The sequence below is a fragment of the Culex pipiens genome, chromosome 2 (assembly GCF_016801865.2).
Source record: "Culex pipiens pallens isolate TS chromosome 2, TS_CPP_V2, whole genome shotgun sequence".
In the NCBI taxonomy this organism is placed as follows: domain Eukaryota; kingdom Metazoa; phylum Arthropoda; class Insecta; order Diptera; family Culicidae; genus Culex; species Culex pipiens.
In genome coordinates, this window is record NC_068938.1 from 164,909,184 (window position 1) to 164,930,874 (window position 21,691).

Below are 21,691 nucleotides of genomic sequence, written 5' to 3' on the forward strand. Positions count from 1 at the left end.
TGTTACTCATTGCAGAGCAAAACATGTATTTTTTCATGGAAAAGTAAAATTAAATGGAGATGTATTTGATGAAATTCAATGTGATCTGTCAAATCTCATACAAATTTGTAATCTTCCATATAATCTCATGTAAAATTACATGCAACCTGCATTTAAGTTAACATTATTTATCATGGTACGTTTTGGTACATGAATTTCCATGTAACTTTTTTCCAATATAATTAACTCGATTCTTTTTGCAGCTGACTTGTAGTTACAATTTTCCTTTTTTACAACACAATCGCTCTCTTGCTGATATCAACCCGGAGCGTAACAACCCCGCAAAGACGACAACACTTTGGGGCACTTGATGACGCAACACTGGAAAGAGATTTTTCATTTTAACATGGCTGACTTTTACGAGCAAGCCCGTTGTCGCCGCCGCCGGGGCTTCAATTACGGACTTCAATGAAATCATAAAGACCGCGGGTCTCTCTCTCTTTTAAGAGTATTGTCTTAAACTTTTTGCTACTTCATGAAGACGAAAGGATGTGGGGGACCTAAAGGAAAGGGGGGGAGGGTCACTAAAGGTTGACTTTTGATGCTCGGACGAACGGTTGGCCGGTTATGGACAAAGTTGACAGTTTTGTATTATTCGCCGCAGGGAGGAAAAGTTGTGTAAACAGTCGTTTAGTACAGAGCCAACCGAGAGTCTACTCAAAGGGGGTTGTGTTTTGTGACGCGATTTGTGGCCCGTTTTGCGTGTTTATCCGACAAAAATTACAGAGTCCCCGGGTGGTCTCGGGCGGCCCAGGAAAGTATATCAGAAAATTAATGATAATTATGGTACTTGGGATGGGATGGCTGATATCGAGAAATTGCTTTTATAAGAATTGCACAATTTTATTGGGAATTCCATTCGAATTTGAATGGCTAGTCTTTGGTGTTTTGTTACCACTCTGATCATAAAATTAGATTATTCCTTAGGGTCTTTTATAAATAAATTAGTTAGACATAAGAAAGTAAATTTTAATGTTGAGTTTTAATTTGAGAGACTAAACAGAACTTAATTCTTTACCTGTAGGTAGTGGAGGCCTTCCTCACAAAAAAGAAGACTTTAATTTTTTTTGTGCAATAAAAAAAATATCGACCAACCTTTACTGAAGTGTTGCCAGATATTCAAAATCATTAACTAATCGCGAAAATGTGCAAAAATCTCTTTTCGGAAGTCACTAAAATTTAAACAACTGGTGTTGAAGGCGTAAATCTAACGTGCTCACAACGTTATGCAGTGTTGCCAGACATTAAAAAATATTGACTAATCAGAAAGATGTACCATAATTATGTTTCGGATGTCGCTCAAATGTTGACAACTGGTTACGTCACGAAGATTACGAAAAATCGATTTAAGTGCTAATTACTCTATGAAGTTCTGCCAAATTTTCAAAGTTATTGACTAATAAGGGAAGATGTAAAAATATATGCTCCGGAAGTCGCCAAAATGTAGTTGCAAGCTTACGCTAATTTGGTTTAAATGCTCATAACTGTATTTAGTGTTGTCAGATATTAAAAATTAATGACAAAAAATATGTTTCGGAAGTCATTGATATTTCAACAACTGGGTTTGAAAGCTTACGTTAATTTGATTTAAGTGCTCATAACTTTATGCAGTGTTGCCAGACATATAAAAATATTGACTAATCAGGAAGATGTACCATAATTATGTTTCAGATGACGCTCAAATTTTTTCAACTAGTTACGTTACGAAGATCATGAAAATTCGATTTAAATGCTAATAACTTTATGAAGTTTTGCCAAATTTCCAAAGTTATTGACTAATCAGGGAAGATGTAAAAAAATATGCTCCGGAAGTCATTAAAATTTAGTTGCAAGCTTACGCTAATTTGGTTCAAATGCTCATAACTGTATTCAGTGTTGTCAGATATTAAAAATTTATGACAAAAAATATGTTTCGGAAGTCATTGATATTTCAACAACTGGGTTTGAAAGCTTACGCTAATTTGATTTAAGTGCTCATAACTTTATGCAGTGTTGCCAGACATATAAAAAATATTGACTAATCAGGAAGATGTACCATAATTATGTTTCAGATGTCGCTCAAATTTTGACAACTGGTTACGTTACGAAGATTACGAAAATTCGTTTTAAGTGCTCATAACTTTATGAAGTTTTGCCAAATTTTCATAGTTATTGACTAATCGGGGAAGATGTAAAAAAATATGCTCCGGAAGTCACTAAAATTTAGTTGCAAGCTTACACTAATTTGGTTTAAATGCACATAACTGTATTCAGTGTTGTCAGATATTAAAAATTAATGACAAAAAATATGTTTCAGAAGTCATTAATATTTCAACAACTGGGTTTGAAAGCGCAAATTTGATTTTTGTGCTCATAAATTTATGCAGTGTTGCCAGACATTCAAAATTATTGACTAATTTAGAAGATGAACAAAAATCATGTTTCGGAAGTCACTAAAATTTCAACAACTGAATTTGAAAGCTTACGCTAATTTGATTTAAGTGTTCATAACTTTATGCAGTTTTGCAAGATATTCAAAATTGTTGACTTATCGGGAAGATGTACAAAACTCATGTTCCGGAAGTCACTCAAATTTCAAAATCTGGGTTTGAAAGCGCAATTTTGATGAGCTCATAAATATTTTTTTTTGAAACAAATTTGAAGTTGCCCCTTTTTTGTAACTTTGAGTGATTTTGCAGCATTTTTTCGGTAAGGAAAGTAAAACATTCAGAAAAGCTTGAAAAAACCTCCACCTACTCACCAATTCAAGCTTCGTCAGCTCGACCTTGGTGAAATTTCTTGGAAGGAAGGCTTCCTTTATTTCGGCCAAGTCAGTTCTTTGGAATGACTCGCATGTGTCTCGGAGGGATTTGCAAGTGACAGCATTTCGCTTCGTTGGGAATTCTTTTCGATGCCGTAATTTGACCGGAAGACCCAAATTTGGCTGTTTGTGACATAGCTTTTTGGAAGAGCACTTAACGGTAACTTTTTTTTTAAATAAAGGCTCTTCTTATTTTTTTATAGCAGAAGTTTAAGAAGCTTCATGGAAATAGAATTCAGCTTGATTGGACCCTCATCAGATAAATTATTTAAAGAAAAACGAAGCAAAACAAAAAAACCTTCAACCACGTGGAATTGGCACTGTGTCGCCCTCTCCGAAGGATGCAGCTCACAGATTCGCCCTCGTGAGAAGGCCACCAGCAGCAGCAGCAGTAATCCAATAACATAGAGCTCTCGCTTCGGTTCTATCTTTGGGGCTTCCACTGCTTCTGGGCGTGTCCCATCACATTTGTGGAGATTCACTGGAGATATCTGCTGCGCGGCGGTCGGTGGAAAACTAAGTCAAGCACCACCAACCAGCATTTCAAAACAGAGAGCGAAGCCGGTACCGGGAAGGTTTCCAATCAAATTGCTTTCTGGGGCGTGAAAATCCGATGAAATACGACCGATCGAGGGGTGGTGAAAAAGAATCGTTATCAAGGACTGGTGCTGAGTTTTGCTCGAGGGGATAAAAACAGATGAAGATTTCGAAGGAAAAAGTTTAAAAATGAAAAACTGAATTTAAGAGGCTCAACAAATACCGCTTTGCATGAGCTTGATTATACAACTTGTTCTTTGAGAAACTAAATCTATCAAACTATTTATACGCAAAAACTACTTCCCCAATAATTACTGAATTACCTCCACCTACCTCTCAGCATTCTAAGAAATGCTTTCAATAAAGAGAAAGAGCTATTTCAGGACATTCCTAGAACATAGATATCGTAACAAAATACACCCAATCGGTTAAGTTCAATCAATGATGCATCGAATCCCAAAGAAACATTCCTTGCTCTGGTGATGAGGAGATATTTATACATCAATGGACTGCAGGATCTTCTTGTCCTTTCCGCATGGTGACTTCGGACTTGATTGACATCATTAAAGCTTATTTATGTTCCCCCGGAAGCATCTGGACCAGAAAAATTTCCAAGATGATTGATTGGCGAGGAATGTTGTATAATTGAATTTGTATGGAAATTGGCCAATGTCTGTAGGCTTTTCCCACGAGAATTCGATTGAAATTGATAGCTTTCATCCAAACATATATGAGCGTTAACCGCACAGAAATATGACCTTCATAATTTTTTTTATATTGAATTATGTGTACGCAGCAAAAAATCCGATGGTAAAATCGCATGCAAAAGCATGTTATCACCTTTTGTGAGAAAACGCATGTAATATTGTATGAGAAAACGTGCACACAAAAGGCATGTACAAGAAAATAAAAATAGAGTTTGCATACCCCAAAAATAATAAGATTCTGGTGAGAGTCATATCCAGATTACCAAGTCCGCGCCCCAACCATCTTGGCTATATCATCGCCTTGAAATTGTTGTGTTCAACGCGGATGTACCAGAAGGTTTCCCGTACATCGTACACTGAATTACCTGTATACTATGTATGGGGAACTTACATCTACATCGGTGTTGATCCAGCCAATTTCACAGCGGCGAGATAGCCGAGATGGTTGGAGCGCGGGCTTGGTAATCTGGATATGACTCTCACCAGATTGTTGTTATTTTTGGGGTGTGCAAAAATTTGTTTTTCTTCCGTACATGCATTTTCAAAATCAAAAATCAAAATGCATTTTGTGTACACGTTTTCTGCTTTTGCATGCGATTTTACAGATTTTTTTTTACTGTGTATGACTAGAAGTATTTTCAATTTCTAAATCATTTTAAATAACTGCCATCCACAAAACACACAAATCTTAAATACAGTGCCATTCTTTTGTCAAACTTTCACGACCAAATTATTTTTGACAATAGTCATGATTAAAAATTGCATAGCAAAAAAAAATGATGGTAATGTTACATGTGGAAATGGTGACAAAATCAGTGTAAAAAAAAAGATTTATTTTCATCAAGGGCTGGTGAAATTTTCTACAGTTCCTGATGAATATCACTTTATTACACTTTACTACGGTAAAATTTCTCAAAAAAGAGGTCATATTCAACATCTAAATTTTCAACATTTTAAAATTTGCTTTTTTTTACTGTGTATGGCTTATATGTCACTTATCCAAAACTTTTTTTTCTTCAACAAGTTATTTTCTGTATTTCTTTTTTTTTTCTGAGTATAACTAATTCGACAAAATGGAAGCTAAAAAATACTCAGCTAAATCAGCTATTTTTTCAAACTTTAATTTTGTACACCCAAAGGAAAAATATATCTCAAAATCTGCAACATTGGATTTGCTGCAGAAAATGTCACATTTTATAACATTTTTTGCAGCAAGCCCGTAGATCATTTTTGCCCGCTTGTAAACATTTCAGCGATCTGCAGTTCTCACCAACACATATAATGCTGGCCCGTCCCCGAGCAACACTCCAAAGAGAAGCATATGTTGGTGCTCTTTCACTCACTTTTCATCAAGCGTTCATGGCGCGGTGGTAGCGTGTCGGATCAATGACCAAAAAGTTGGTGGTTCAATCCTCGTTCTGTGAAGGGTTTTTTTTTGGTGAAATACAACCAAAAGCCGTCGGTAATGTCGATAATTGTCGGTAACGGGCAAAAATGTCATACCCCTATATCGCAAAAAATGCATGAGGACAGTTTTCATGCAGATTCTGATATACTTTCATGCCGCCATGCATCACAATCATGCGACTGCCAGTTGTGTGTAGAAAATATCAAATTTATCAGAAAATCTGTCTATCATATTCAACTCTTGGAAAAAATGCTACAGGTTGTAGGATATCACAGGGATTAATCAGTAAAAATTGTAACAGTCCTTTTAAAATAATGTTTTTTTACTCTTCATCACAAAAAAATAATTTTGACTAACTTAGCCCTTTTTGATTTTTTTTTCATTTCTGAACATGTTTTTACGGTCAATATTTCTTGAGTTTTAATGCACACAGTATAAATTTACATGGGAATATTTGCTAAATCTGGGAATGGGAACAAAAAAAAAGTAAAAAAAAGTTTTTTCACCGCAGAAAATGTGTAATAATACTTCTTTTACTAAGTAGCTCTACTGTATCATTCTAAATTGAGGTTATATTACATTATGGAAAAGGTAGTATTACACTACCATCTCTAAAATTTACATATTTTTTGTTGCCAAATCTAGTGTCTAATTCGTCCTTTTGTTGCAAAATTTCCCGACTTTTCTATGAAAAAATGAATTCCCTGGAAACTCCAGTTTTCCTTTTTTTCCGAAAATCGATATCATAGGGCTTTTGTTAATTTGATTTGGTTAACCGCGGGGGATTTTCTTGAAATAATTCGAACTGACAAAAATCCACCAAAGTATCTAAGCACAGCAAAAAAACCGATGGTAAAATCGCATGCAAAAGCATGCACATCACCTTCGTCAAAATAAACACATAATATTACACACTGCATGTACAATTTTTGCAAACACAGAAAAAAAGTTGCAACCGACGGGATTCAAACCCAGCACCAACAGTAAGGACTGGCGCCTTAGCTCACTCGGCTATCAGACCGATGAAAAGCTGTAAGGATAAACACATATATGAGCTTGACATTTCGGTCAAGTACGTTTCCCATACTGACGGGCTACATATTTCAGGGTGTAAAATTACATAAAATTGTATAAAATAATGCAATATTTATTTTACACCCAGGCCTTTTACACCTAGCTGGATTACTACTTTTTTAGCTGTGTACTTTTCTACCACAGATTTTTGTGCGATCAATGTGGTAGATACTTTGGTGGATTTTTGACAGTTCGAATTATTTCAAGAAAATCCACCGCGGTTTTGGATTGGTAAAATCGCATGTAAAAGCATGCACATCACCTATTTCAGAAAGGTCATTTAATATTATATGAATGTATAGTTTTTCTGAATACAAATAAAAACTGAACACCTGAATGTAGGTTTTCCATATTGACCCGTGATCGGCTACATATTGCAGCGTGTAATATTACATAAAATTTCTTGAAATAATGACAAAATTAGTATGTACTCAAACTTTTAAAAACAGCTGTATTACCACTTTTTTGTTTCTCAATATCAAGTATAGGTGATTAGGTCAGGTTTTCGATGTCGAGACTTTTCGGGAAAATATTGTTGATTTTTTGTGAATTTTTCAACCTCTAGCAAAGGTCCAACAATCTTTGAATTTGTAAAAAAAATAGTGTAATTGCAATTTCAAAAAATCCTTACTAATTGTTGAATGTTCTTATCAATATGAACTGAGAATAAAACATAGTTACATTCTCTATAACTCTTAAGTTTTGTAAAGTTAAAAAAAAAAAATCTCAAAAATACAATCTTAACACTGTGATATATGACTACCTTTCTTTTGGACATTTTCTGCAACTAAAGACATCAACATTACGGAAAACCGTTACGCCACGGGTACCTTCTCCGAAGCATTTTACGTAAACAAAGTTATGATAAAGGCGCACGCCCACATCTTACCACACAGGTAGATGATGACAACAACAGTAAACAAAAAATAAAATGTAGTGATAATAAATTCACCCAGCTCGACTCACCTTGCTCGACGACTGTCGCGTCTTGACGCCGGCCGAGGCCGTGGTGTGCGAGTGCGACTTGACCTCGGTCTGCGTGCCCGAACCCTGGACGGGGCCCCCGGTTCCGGCGCCGGCGCCGGCATTTGTGACGTGATCGGCCGGCAACGACTCCGGCACGGTCTGCAGCGTGGTTCGCATCGTGGCCGACATGGTGATGGTGGCGCTGCTGCTATTGCTGGTCGTCGTACCAACTGCCGGTGCTGCTACTGCTGCCAACTTGACGTCCGTCAGTTTGACCCCTCTCGCGCACTAATACCACCACCCGGGCAAAAAAAAAACTCTTCCGGCCAAGTTGTTTGCACACAAACCCACAATAGTAATTCACACCAAACAGCTCACACTAGAGGCTCACCCAAATTGGAACGCTGAAATTGATTTTAATCGCACGCGGGGCAGTTACAGACCTCCACCTTCTTCTCCTCCACCAACGATTTTGGGGTCACTCCACTTCTTCGCACACTTTCTTCTTCCGGCACACAAGCACACACACACCCACACGTGTGCGCAGATCACTTTTCACACGTGGTGGTTGTTGGGTGGCGATGGTGCTGGTCGTGTTCAACAACAACAACTACAACCGGTTGCAGCACTTGCCGGCGGTGCATTTTTGGTTTTCCGCAGACACTTCACCGCACAGCTGGGAGGTGTTCCGGTGTTGAGGAGTCGTTCGTCGTGTGGTCCGCGGTACGTGGGAGGAGCGACTGGGTGTTTTAGCGAGTCATTTGCTTACCAGGGAGTTTACTGTCCGTCAGAATTGAGCCTGTGAAATAGACAAAAAGAAAAGGATTTTGTTAGCGAGGTTGACACCAGGCGCAACTGTTCAATTGATTGACTTTTGAAATTAAATTTTAATTTATAATTAAAATTTTAGCACTGCAGATCGCTGTCAAGATTAAAACTCAAACCGGTAGTAATTGTCATCCAATTTTGTTTCTTAAAAATGTTCTAGCTATTTGGTAGAATTGACCAAAATAGACACTTATTGTCAGATCACTTAACTGCCAGAAAAAGGGAAGATATGGTCTAATTCTACCGGAGATATTCCAAATACCGTTAGGGGACTTTGGCCCTCCGATGTGGGTCTGTGTTGATCAATAAAACTTTTCTCCAAAGCAATGACGAAAATAATTTTCTTGAAATATTAATTAACAATAAACTGATTATAATCTTCCACTGCATTTTCAATGATTTATTCAAAATATATTTAAAATGTTTTTTTACGTGTTCTGTACATTGTGTGAACAGGAGTTCTTTTGACTGAAAGAGTCAAATCTCGGGTGAGTTTTCAAAAAGCCGTAAGAGCCACCATGACCTCTGACATTTATTTTCGTTTTTCTCGAAAATGAAACAAAATTTCATTTATTTTTAGTTAGGGGCACTTGAATGGCGTGTAGATAAACAATCTAGAGCATTTTTTGTTATTGGTTTTTCGTAAGTAGGTCGAATACTGATGCAAAAAGGACTTTGTTTACCAATGGCTCTTACGGCTTTTTGAAAACTATTTAATCTTCATTACACATTAAGAATCATCTGTACAAAAATTAGTAGAAAATAGCCTATAATTTGCTTCCTTGTAATTTTTTTTTTGCAAAAAATCTGTAAAAATCTCAAGATAACTCTAACTTTTCATCCTAGGCTTCATAAAAATGCTCTTAAAATTCTGCGGCAATATTTTTTTTCCAACAAACAAACTTTCCATTCTGCACGTTAAAATGTGGTGTGAATCAGAAATGTTCAAAATAAGAATGTCTAATATTACCTTTTAATGATGTAATCATACCTAGAATAAAACTGAATAAGTGAAATTACATCAAAAATAGGTTAATTACCACATTTTGGAGGTGAAATCACACAGTTTTTATGACATTGAATAAGTCATAATTTATGTGTTTTACTGTGTGCTCATGTTAGTTGAAGTTTACATAAAAAAGACCAAAATTAACTGTTTGTTTACATTTAGTCGCAGACTCACTTTTATTGTTTATCGCGAAATAACGCTAAACGAAAATATAGAATCTGTATTAAATACTTAGTAAGATTACACAGTAAAAAAAATCTGTGTAAAATCGCATATAAAAGCATGCACATCACCTTTGTGAGCAAAAGCATGTAATATTGTATGAGAAACCGTGTACACAAAAAGCATGTACCAACGAAAAAAAAATCAGGTCTGCTCACCCCAAAAATAATATCAATCTAGCGAGAGTCAAACTCAGATTACCAAGGCCACGCCCCAACCCGCACGGCTATCTCGCCGCTGTGAAATTGGTCGGATCAATGCCAATGTAACAGAAAGTTTTCCGCACGTTGTATACTGTGTTAACTCCATACGATGTATGGGGAACTTACAGCTACATCAGTGAAGATCAAACTAAATATATAGCGGCGAGATAGCCGAGAGGGTTGAGGCGTGGACTTGGTAAGCTGAATTTGACTCTCGCCGGATTGATGTAGACCTGATTTTTTTTTCTTCGGTACATGCTTTTTGTGGACACGTTTTCTCATACAATATTACATGCTTTAGCTCACAAAGGTGATGTGCATGCTTTTGCATGCGATTTTACCATCGAATTTTTTGCTGTGAGGTTGGAGCATTTTTTTAATTTATATTTGGGCCGTTGCAAATATTTTTCAAAGCTGGTTCAAAATTGGTCAAAAAATCAAAGGGCAGAAAAATATACTTTAAAAAAAACACGAAAATTTCAATGGAACTAGAAGTCTAATCAACTGAAAACAATCTTAAAGGCACAGCAAAAAATCCAACGGGATTTAAACCCAGAACCATCAGTAAGGACTGGCGCCTTAGCCCGCTCTGCCATCAGACCGATGAAAAATGGAAAGGATAAATGTATATATGAGCTGATTTGACCTCATTTAAAAAAATATCAGTATCTGTGGAGGATAACACATAAAAAGATTGAAATTTAACAAAAAAAAAAATGCATTTTTAGAAGGAACATTACACATTTATTTTGGTAAAACTTTTTTTACCATGATGTCATAAAAATAATATTTTCATGACGTAAATAAAAATTATTCTTAACAATAATAAAAAATACACATATTCACAGGTTAATTTACATGTAAGTAAAGCAAAAAATACTTATTTTATTTTGCAGCAATTTATGTACACATAAAAAAATCATGGTAAATTTACATCTGGGTATATTAAAAATTGTAGCTTGAAAAAAAATATATAACTTCTAAAAAACTGTAAATTTACATCGACAAATGAGTATTTTTCAAAATCTACAATTAGAGTAATTCACAACCAATTTTTTACACTTTCCTACACATATTTTTATATCACATTTTTACCAACACCGTTAAAACCGTGGTAAAAATATGTGATTTAACCTCAAAATATGGTTAATATTACTTGTTACTATGTGTTGTTCAACTTTACCAACCAAGATTGATTTAACTCGAAATTATTCGGCAGTTTTTAGTTAATTCTTAGACAGGGAATGTTGAAGATTTTGTCTCAGAAAATGACAACATTTTCTTATAAAAAATGCAAATTTTAAATATTTTTATGTGTAATTAATTTTTTTCACATATATTGAGGAAAAAATATTATTAAAGGGGTAATGTTCAATAATCAAATTTATCAATCTACTAAAGTAAACCCATTTTTTTATTTTGTAGGGGTAACTGCGTCAAAAGCATTTTGCAATTATTTTTTTTTAAATAAAACTCAATGTTTTTTTTTTAGCATAACTTTTGAAGTACTTAGCTAAACTGCATAATTTTTAATAGCGACTTATGGGACCCCAAGGCGGATCGAATGAGGCCAAAACGGACAAAATCGGTTGAGCCAGTCTCGAGATAATCGAGTGACAATTTTTTTATCAACATCCCACCACATACACAGACATTTGCTCAGAATTTGATTCTGAGTCGATAGGTATACATGAAGGTGGGTCTAGGAAGTCTAATTGAGAAGTGATTTTATAGCCTTTTTTCGAGTGATTTTATAGCCTTTCCTCAGTAAGGTGAGGAAGGCAAAAACCAAGCACGATTTTGAATCTAAAATATGGGTAATTCTCCGCCAACTCACACAGCAGTTGCCCCGACCCCTCTTCGATTTGCGTGAAACTTTGTCCTAAGGGGTAACTTTTGTCCCTGATCACGAATCCGAGGTCCGTTTTTTGATATCTCGTGACGGAGGGGCGGTACGACCCCTTCCATTTTTGAACATGCGAAAAAAGAGGTGTTTTTCAATAATTTGCAGCCTGTAACGGTGATGAGATAGAAATTTGGTGTCAGAGGGACTTTTATGTAAAAATAGACGCCCGATTTGATGGCGTACTCAGAATTCCGAAAAAACGTATTTTTCATCGAAAAAAACACTAAAAAAGTTTTATAAATTCTCCCATTTTCCGTTACTCGACTGTAAAAATTTTTGGAACATGTTATTTTATGGGAAATTTAATGTACTTTTCGAATCTACATTGACCCAGAAGGGTCATTTTTTCATTTAGAACAAAATTTTTCATTTTAAAATTTCGTGTTTTTTGTGACTTTGCAGGGTTATTTTTTAGAGTGTAACAATGTTCTGCGAAGTTGTAGAGCAGACAATTACAAAAATTTTGATATATAGACATAAGGTGTTTGCTTATAAACATCACGAGTTATCGCGATTTTACGAAAAAAAAGTTTTGAAAAAGTTACTTTTTACGTTTCTCTTTGTTTCGTCGTCCGTGTTTGTCGCGGGTGACCATGAACGGCCATGATCGGTGACGACCAACTTTTTCAAAACTTTTTTTCGTAGAATCGCGATAACTCGTGATGTTTATAAGCAAACACCTTATGTCTATATATCAAAATTTTTGTAATTGTCTGCTCTACAACTTCGTAGAACATTGTTACACTCTAAAAAATAACCCTGCAAAGTTAGAAAAAACACGAAATTTTAAAATGAAAAATTTTGTTCTAAATGAAAAAATGACCCTTCTGGGTCAATGTAGATTCGAAAAGTACATTAAATTTATCATAAAATGACATGTTCCAAAAAATTTTACAGTCGAGTAACAGAAAATGGGAGAATTTTCAAAACGTTTTTAGTGTTTTTTTCGATGAAAAATACGTTTTTCCGGAATTCTGAGTACGCCATCAAATCGGGCGTCTAATTTTACATAAAAGTCCCTCTGACACCAAATTTCTATCTCATCACCGTTTCAGGCTGCAAATTATTGAAAAACACCTCTTTTTTCGCATGTTCATAAATGGAAGGGGTCGTACCGCCCCTCCGTCACGAGATATCAAAAAACGGACCTCGGATTCGTGATCAGGGACAAAAGTTACCCCTTAGGACAAAGTTTCACGCAAAACGAAGAGGGGTCGGGGCAACTTTTCTCGATTTCGTGTGAGTTGGTAGAGAATCACCCATATTGATTTTTTATAATTTTATTTACAAACATTGCATGTAGCGTAATGTTGTTCTGAATAGTATTGCAGAATAACCGTGCATCGTGTTCTAATTCTTTATTGTTTGGAAAATGAATACATTTCGCGTGGTGCAGAAACCCCAAGATAATAAGGACATATTGACGTCAATTAAAATCTATGAATTTATTTATCCGGGAACCGTGGTGTAGGGGTAAGCGTGATTGTCTCTCACCCAGTCGGCTTGGGTTCGATCCCAGACGGTCCCGGTGGCATTTTTCGAGACGAGATTTGTCTGACCACGCCTTTCTTCGGATGGGGAAGTAAATGTTGGCCCCGGTCTAACCTAGAGTCGCTGGTAGGCAGTTGGACTAACAATCCAAAGGTCGTCAGTTTGAATCCCGGGGTGGATGAAAGCTCAGGTAAAAAGGTTTGCAATTGACTCAACAATCAAGCCTTCGTACACCAAGTTTCGAGTAGGAATCTCGCAAACGAGAACGCCAAGGCAATGCTGTAGAGCGAATAATTTGTTTAGTTTTTTTATTTGGATTTCTTTAAAAAAACATTGATGCAAAGATGGACTGAGATTTAGAATAGAACTCAGTCCATCTTTGCGTCAACTTTGTTACTCTCAATCCCATAATGAATCAAATAAAAAGTCGTGTGACATCCCATCCCAGAGAGTACCCTTTAAATCCCGTCTCAAGCACAGTTTTGACATTTTTTTTCATTCATTTCATATCATCAAACAAGCCAAAAAACAAAAGCCGAACCAAACCCAAACCCTCGGCAGAAGCCACCAACCATCGCTGCTAACGGACACACGTCACTTCCCATGTCTGAGCCTTTTCACTGCGGCTGCGGCTAGTCTATTCACTGTCAAATTTAAGAGGACTTAGCTGACAACAGTGTGTGTGTATCCTTCTCTTCGCACAACGTTTCAGTGCCTTTTTATCTGACACGCCAACAACCGGGAATGTCTGGCGATTTTCAAGATGAAATGGGAGCGTTTTTCATTACCGTGTAATTTGGTTAAGTTGGATTCCATTTTCAAAACGTTCTTAAAAAAAGCCCATTTTTTATATTTTGATAAAATTTCAAAAGTGTGAAGTTGAATTTGTATCTCCATACAGAATTATAGACTGTGTCTGCAAATAATCTTCTAGAGAGAGGTTCTTCAACTCTCGGTCAGCAATCGAAACAATCTTCCAGCAGACATTTTTTTCATCATTTTTCAACAAACCATAACCTCAAAACCAGAACCAGAAAAAAAATTGCAACCAGTGCACTGCCGTCATAGTCGAGTTTTATCTTGCATTTTTATGGGCCGCGAAACTTTGCCAAAAACTTCTTTTATTTTCGCTTTAGCGATTCATAAATTCGGCACGATGATTTTATGCGCCCAACGAGTGTGTCTGCCAGCAAAATATGACTCTCTTACCATCGGTCCACTAGATAGCAGCACCGCCACCGGCGTTTGTGGTGAACCGGCACACAGGTGTACTCATTTTATTTATAAGTTAAAAAAACGAATAAAATTATTAACATTTTATGGCTGCGCACAATCACCTGAACGCCGGCCGCAAATATAAACCATATCGTGCGGCCTTAAATTTAGGGTAAATGTGATAATTTTTAACCTAATTTAACTTATTTTTAAGTTAAAAACTTTCAGAAATCAGGATATGAATTTGAGAAAAAAAAAAATACATCGAATAAAACCTATGTCAATAAATGACAACTTTACCCCAAGATAAGCTACCATAACAGTTCGGGTTTTTTTTTTCATTTATTATTATTATTGTTATTATTATCATCAACCTTTGTGCGGCGAAAACCAGTGCCTCGCGCATAGATTAACGCTCTAAATGCGAGCAAATTGGCCGACTTTGGTATTAAGGCACCGGGGCCTAGTCGCCGAGTCGGCGTTGTTGGATAGTAATATTATTATTGTTGTTGTTGCTGATGAAGCCCCAACGTCAGCAGAATTTGAAACTGTAACTTCTGGGCTTGCGGTTGCAGCAAAAAGGGACTAATGGGGTCAAATGGACGTTTGGCGATAATTTAAGGTTATTATATTTCTCAAAATCGAGAAATTTAAAATAACGAAGTTCATAAACAAGAACCAAACAAAATTATATTGTTGGAACACGCTTTAAAAATAAAAAAAGTTAAGAGAAAATAACTGAAACAAATACTAAAAGTTCAATACCTCGAAAGGAGATATTCAGATCGATTTGGTGTCTTCGGCAAAGAAGTTGATTATGATCAGGTCAATATTGAAAAAAGGAGTCCACAGAAAGCAACATTCCCGATTTTTGAAATTAACTTTTTATGACAAAAACTCGATTTTCAAAAACTTTACCTGCTTCGATATTTTTCATGTTTTTAATTTGAGCAATTCCAGCCCAAAACAGGAATTTTTCAGGTACTTTTTTCTCGACCCTCTCCGATTTCAATGAAACTTTGTAGACATGTTATCCTACGCTTATATAAGCCATTTTTGTGTATATGGAGCCAGTTCCACACGATAATGACATTTGAGAAGGACGTAAGTGTTTTAAATATTTTTGTAATTCGGAATTTAAATATTTCTGTATCTCGAAGCCGTTGCATCGTATCAAAAAGTGGTCAAAGACAAACTTGTAGGAAATTTGACGGGCTTTTCGATAAAAATACACTGAAAGAAAAAAACACCCAACTTTTATGAGATTTTTTGATTTTTAAGTTTAAAAGTCAAATTTGAGGGGGAGCCCACGATTTTTTTTCGTTCAAAATGTTTGTGAAGATAGCCCAAGATGTTACAAAAAGACTCACGAAAAATGCAGGATGGAGCAACTCACCTAAAAAAATACAAAAATCATTTACTGAAACTGTTTTTTTGAAAAGTGCTCTAAACGTCAAAATTTTCAAAAACCGAATACGGGAATCGATTCTCCAGACAATTTTACATAAAAGTCTCCATATTGACCATTGTCCTAAGTCCAATCCTTGTAAAGTTACAGCGGTTTTAAAAATAAAAATGTTGAAAAAATAGGTTTTTTGATGGTTTTTGGCAATTTCTTTATGACAGACTTAATTTTTCAGTCTCGTAAATATTTTTACCGGAAAGCTCGTCAAATTTCCCATAAGTTTGTCTTTGACAACATTTAAATTGGATGTATGAGCTTGCAGATATAAGCTAATTACATTGCTCATAATTGAAAACATCATATTTTTTCAGTGTAGTATAGTAACCTGGATAGTAAATTAGCTTATATCTGTAAGCCCATACATCCAATTGAAATGTGGTCAAAGACAAACTTATGGGAAATTGGACGAGCTTTCCGGTAAAAATATTTACGAGACTGAAAAATCAAGTCTGTCATATAGAAATTGCCAAAAACCATCAAAAAACCTATTTTTTCTACATTTTTATTTTTAAAACCGCTGTAACTTCACAAGGATTAGACTTAGGACAATGGTCAATATGGAGACTTTTATGTAAAATTGTCTGGAGAATCGATTCCCGTATTCGGTTTTTGAAAATTTTGACGTTTAGAGCACTTTTCAAAAAAACAGTTTCAGTAAATGATTTTTGTATTTTTTTAAGTGAGTTGCTCCATCCTGCATTTTTCGTGAGTCTTTTTGTAACATCTTAGGCTATCTTCACAAAAATTTTGAACGAAAAAAATCGTGGGCTCCCCCTCAAATTTGACTTTTAAACTTAAAAATCAAAAAATCTCATAAAAGTTGGGTATTTTTTTCTTTCAGTGTATTTTTATCGAAAAGCCCGTAAAATTTCCTACAAGTTTGTCTTTGACCACTTTTTGATACGATGCAACGGCTTCGAGATACAGAAATATTTAAATTCCGAATTACAAAAATATTTAAAACACTTACGCCCTTCTCAAATGTCATTATCGAGTGGAACTGGCTCTATATACACAAAAATGGCTTATATAAGCGAAGAATAACATGTCTACAAAGTTTCATTGAAATTGGAGAGGGTCGGGTACAACCGATTCCCTATTTGGCATGGAATTGCTCATTTAAAGTATTTGGGAACGATCTTTTTCGCCAGGCTACACATTTTCCAAAAAATTGTGTTTATTTAAAAAAAGTTGGAAAAACCCTGGAAAATTATTTTGGAGAATTTATGAATAGATAAATAATTAAGATTTTCGAATTCAGCAAATGTTTTGCTGTATTTTTTCGAAAAAAAAATCTTTTTTATAATTTAAAAACATTGAACAATATTGAAACAAAACACCTTCAAATAGCTAGGCAAATTCTCTAAAATTCCCTTTATTATTGTTGCTGTGCCGACTGCAAAATACTTCAAAATTTTAATGGAAATTTTAGTGCAATATGCTGAAATCAATTTAAAATGCATTCCTCTGTGTTTAGAACCATTTTTAAGCATGTTTGAGTTGATTTAAAAATCTTTTGAAAATTCAAAATTTTCAATGTTTCGCAAATTTTTTTTTTTTGCAAAAAATTTTGTATTCGTAAAATCTTACATTTTTTGAAAACTAATGATTGCAAAACAACTGAACTAGTGTAAAATGCATTTTGAAACACTTTTTCCACGCAAATGTTAAAACTATGGCTTGTAATCTCAATTTTTATTTTTTGTTTAATTTTTTTGCTGGAAATCTGTATCTTTTAAAGGAATTTTCGGATCGGTTTGGTGTCTTCGGCAAACATGTATTGATGACGACTTTTGTTTTAACTGGAACACGAAAAAAAAGATTTTTTATAAACTTTTTTTTCTCACAAGAATTCAAAATCAAACATTATTTTTTTAATTTTTTGCATCTATTTAAGGGTACACGCAACTTTTGAGACACAGAAATGCATGGCCAAAAATTTTCCCGCAGGGTTATGGTCTTTTGAAAAAAATTATGTTTATAAAAAATTGAACCTTTAATCGAAATTTCTGTTTGGCTACAAAAATTAAATTTGCAATCGTACTTTGGGACCTCCCCCTCGTGGACAATTGTCCATACAAAAAAAAATGGTATGGATCGTGGACAATCGCCAAAAAAAAATCAAAAAAAATCCTTAAGAGACAAAAAAGGACAAAAAGTCACATAACACAAGTCAAACTTTTAACCCTAAAATTTTCTAAAATTGTAAGAGTTCTTCTTTCCAATGCTTTTTGAAGATAAAAAATTATTTGAAAAATTGATTTTTGACGAACTTTTAGATCTTCAAAATTTTAAATAACATGCCACAAAAGTGTTGAAAAATGCATTTTACACCTGCCCAGTTGTTATGCAATCAGTAGTTTCAAAAAAAAAATCCAAATATTGAAGAGATTTTTTTTTTGCCGAAAAAAAACTTTTTGCGGTGCTGTGCATTGGAATTCCACAAAAATTGAATATATTTTCGATCGATTTGCATTTTAAATTGGTAAAAATAAAATTGATAATTTGTAGACTTTTATATTGTTTTTCTTAAAATAAGTTCAATTTTACCCTTACTGTCCCTTTCTTTTGCGGAGTGTCAGAGAGCGTGTCAAGACGCTGAATTTTAAATTTCATCCAAAAAAGAAAAAGGAAAGAAATGCAACAGCTCTAAACCGCTCACCGCGAAGCGGTGCACTCGTAGTTCAACTTGAAGGATTAGCGCCAATAAATTTTCGGTCGAGATTACGTCGAACCTTTGCTACTGCTGTGTGGTTATGAGACCTGGCGATCTACATTGCAAAGAAGGTTAACCACGTCGTCGTTGCGTTTGACCTGGAGCAGAAGTTCAAATATTGGATTGCGATTTTCGAAACTGAAGGACTCATTCGTGTTCAACTCATCCTTTTGGAGAAACACTCACGCTAATGTTTGCCCAAGACCTTGCTTATACTCCGTAAACACACGCAAGCGGGGCAGTACAAAAATGACGTAACGTTTTAATATAACTCTTTGAAATAATCTGGAAAAAAACGAAGAGAAGATATAAAGGAACGTAGAATCAATTAGTTATAAAATTGATACGTAGTTTTTGAATACCTTTTAAAAGTCGCAATGTTTTTCGCGGTTTAGGCACGCAGTTATGCGTGTACTAAAATGTTTGCAATAATGCACAGCCACGTGTAGGTCAAGACTAAGGCACTTCAAGTTATGGCCAAGGTACATTAAAAGTTGCGTTGGTAAAATCAGTCATGTTTCTTGAAGGGGGTATTAGAACGCATGAATCCACCTTAGAACGAAGTCCATAATTTTGAAATCCGAAAAAGGTCTTCGACCTCCAGACCCCTCAAAGCCAGAGTCACTCTGAAACCTCGACGTTAAAAGATCCTTGGAGTGCCACCACTTTCCGTAATGGAACCCAGAAGAATTTGCAATGCAGCCAACCACTCCGGGGGTAATTATTACCTGCCGGTGATGCTCATTGAACCGTGGCGTTTTTTTTTTTGGAAAAGTGAGAAGCAGTCGCAACCGAACGTGTTAATCCAATTTGCGCGCGGGGGCGTTGATGTGGTGAACCGTAACGTGCGCAGTGTGTACGTGTGTGTCTTTGCTCATTTTGACAGGGGAAATGAATTATTTATGAACAATTGTGTGCCAACTACTTCACTATTTTAAGAGTTTATACCTTTCACTTTTAGTTTAGTGTTAATTTATGTTTATCGATCTATTCTATTTTTGAAACAGCTTGTGTGAAAATATGAACATTGACCAGTTTAATTAGCTTATTTCGTTCGAATTTTTAAAGTTTTTTATTTCACATATTTTACCAAGATATTTATATATTTTTTTATAATTTAACATCTAATTTCGACACATTCTCAGTATTTTATTTTGTTAATATTGTTTTATATCACAGAGCAATTGCACTTTTTCCACATAAACTGAGGTAAAATCAGATAATATTCAAACATAACATTTTCAAATTATCAAATTGAAACTTTTTTTTACCTATATTTTTACTCCAGACCTACTCAAACCAGAGTCACCTCACAGTGTACCTCAAAAGCGTAATTAGGAAGGTCTAAAATTGGTGGATTTAATATGACCTCTTTTTTATGTTGACTTCGATTAGGGATAAAAATGTGGCAATAATCCGCAGTAGAGGTAAATTTACACATTTTTAGAGGTAAATTACATATTTTTATCTGACACACAAAGGTTTACTCATTCCGATATGTAATATTACCATGTCTAATCAGATTAACATAAACTGAGAGTTTTTGTGAAACCTCTTTTTTACGTAGTTTTATATCAATGACGTAGTTTTACATCAAGGTAAATATGTAAATTTACATATTTTTCTAGGCAACATGACACATTTTTTTTCTGACACAAAATCTGTCCACATTAACAGATGTAAAATTATCATGTTTTTTACTGTGCCAATCAGACTTGTTCCGCAGTGCTTACATATTTTTTAAACGTGTAAAAAATAAAAATAAAAATGATACGAAAATATCAATAAAAAAGCAACATAGAAAAAAATGATGGTAATATTCATCAGGAAATGATGATAGATTTTATGTCAAAAAATTATGTAAAACTGCATCAGGAACTGATGAACTTACATCAGATTTTGGTAAATTTTTATCAGGTTCAGATTTTTACACATTTTCTATGTAATATTACTTAACCCTCTACTGCCCAATTCTCTTCAAAAAAAAAATTTTTTTTCCCTTGTTCAGGAGGTCATTTTGAGCAACGAAAAACTTTACTTCTCTTGTTTTATGTTTTTCTTGTTACATTTTTAGTATTTTAATTTGCATTTATCTTGTTTAGTTCATGTTTGTTTTTAGTAGTATTTGACCTATTCTACGACCGCTTCTCTTGTTTTGCTTATCTTATTTTTTCATTTTTTATAGCCACTTTTTAAATTTTTTGCTTGTTTTCACATTTTCGGCTATAAAATGGCACCATTATTATTTAAATTTTAAATAAATGCGCAGAGGCATAGTCCGGGGCACTAGAAAAATTACTGCATACTTCTTTTTACTTGAAAAATAGAAAATTTTAGTAAAAAAAACACAGCCAAAGTTTGCCCTAAAAAAATTACATTTTTAAAAACATTGGCAAAGTCACATAAAACAAGTAAAACTTCCAACCCATACATTTTCTAAAATTTGAAAAGGTTGAAAAATGGATTTTTGGCGATTTTTTAAATCGAAGCCCGTCTAAAGGCGGGGATGGGTTAAAAAGGGTTAAAAAATAGGCAATATTCAACCTATCAAATTTTCAACCTTCCTAAATTCAACTTTTTTTTCTGTGTACTAGTTGTGAAATTAATTTTCCAATATTATTTGTATCAAAAATACACAAAAATTCAACGTTTCCAACGAGGACGTTAAAAAAAGTATAAAAGAAGGTTAAAATTTTGATGGTTGAATATTACCTTTTTCGATGTAGTTTTACTTCAATATCTGTGGAATTTGTAAAACTACACATACAAGTTTGTAATCTATCAATATTCACAAAAGTAATATTACTTTGTTTTTTTTTTTCAGCTGTTTAATGTCTGAGATATAAAAAAAGCATTGAAAATTGATATAATTTAGGATGACACTATAAAACTACAATCAGAACTGGGCATCGGCATACGAGAGGATATAGAAATTACCGAGAGTACTATACTCACGGGTTCATTTTCCAAAAAAGTTCATCCATAAAAAAAGTACCGGTACCGAGACTGAGTTTGATTTGCGATTCCTTTCCGTCGGGTCGTGTTTTTTTTTTCGCGATCGTCGTCGGTGTGTTTTTCGTTTTTTTTTTTCGCGTGCGTGTATGT

At 34.8% G+C, this 21,691-nt stretch overlaps 1 protein-coding gene and 1 long non-coding RNA gene across 3 annotated transcripts in view; one reads left to right on the top strand and one right to left on the bottom strand.

Annotated features, from left to right (window-relative positions):
• Nucleotides 1-21,691, top strand: part of LOC128092723 (uncharacterized) — a 444,042-nt gene that overhangs the window by 219,822 nt on the left and 202,529 nt on the right. The gene's annotated exons all lie outside the window — the stretch shown is intronic.
• Nucleotides 1-21,691, bottom strand: part of LOC120424432 (uncharacterized) — a 148,982-nt gene that overhangs the window by 61,957 nt on the left and 65,334 nt on the right. The window contains exon 2 of one of the 2 annotated variants that reach the window (XM_052707145.1): nt 7,532-8,330. In XM_052707145.1, coding sequence (XP_052563105.1) covers nt 7,532-7,720 — 189 coding nt within the window. In that variant the 5' untranslated portion in view covers nt 7,721-8,330. Of the gene's footprint in view, nt 1-7,531; nt 8,331-21,691 lie in introns of those variants that run through there. The other variant, XM_052707146.1, reaches the window with a different exon arrangement.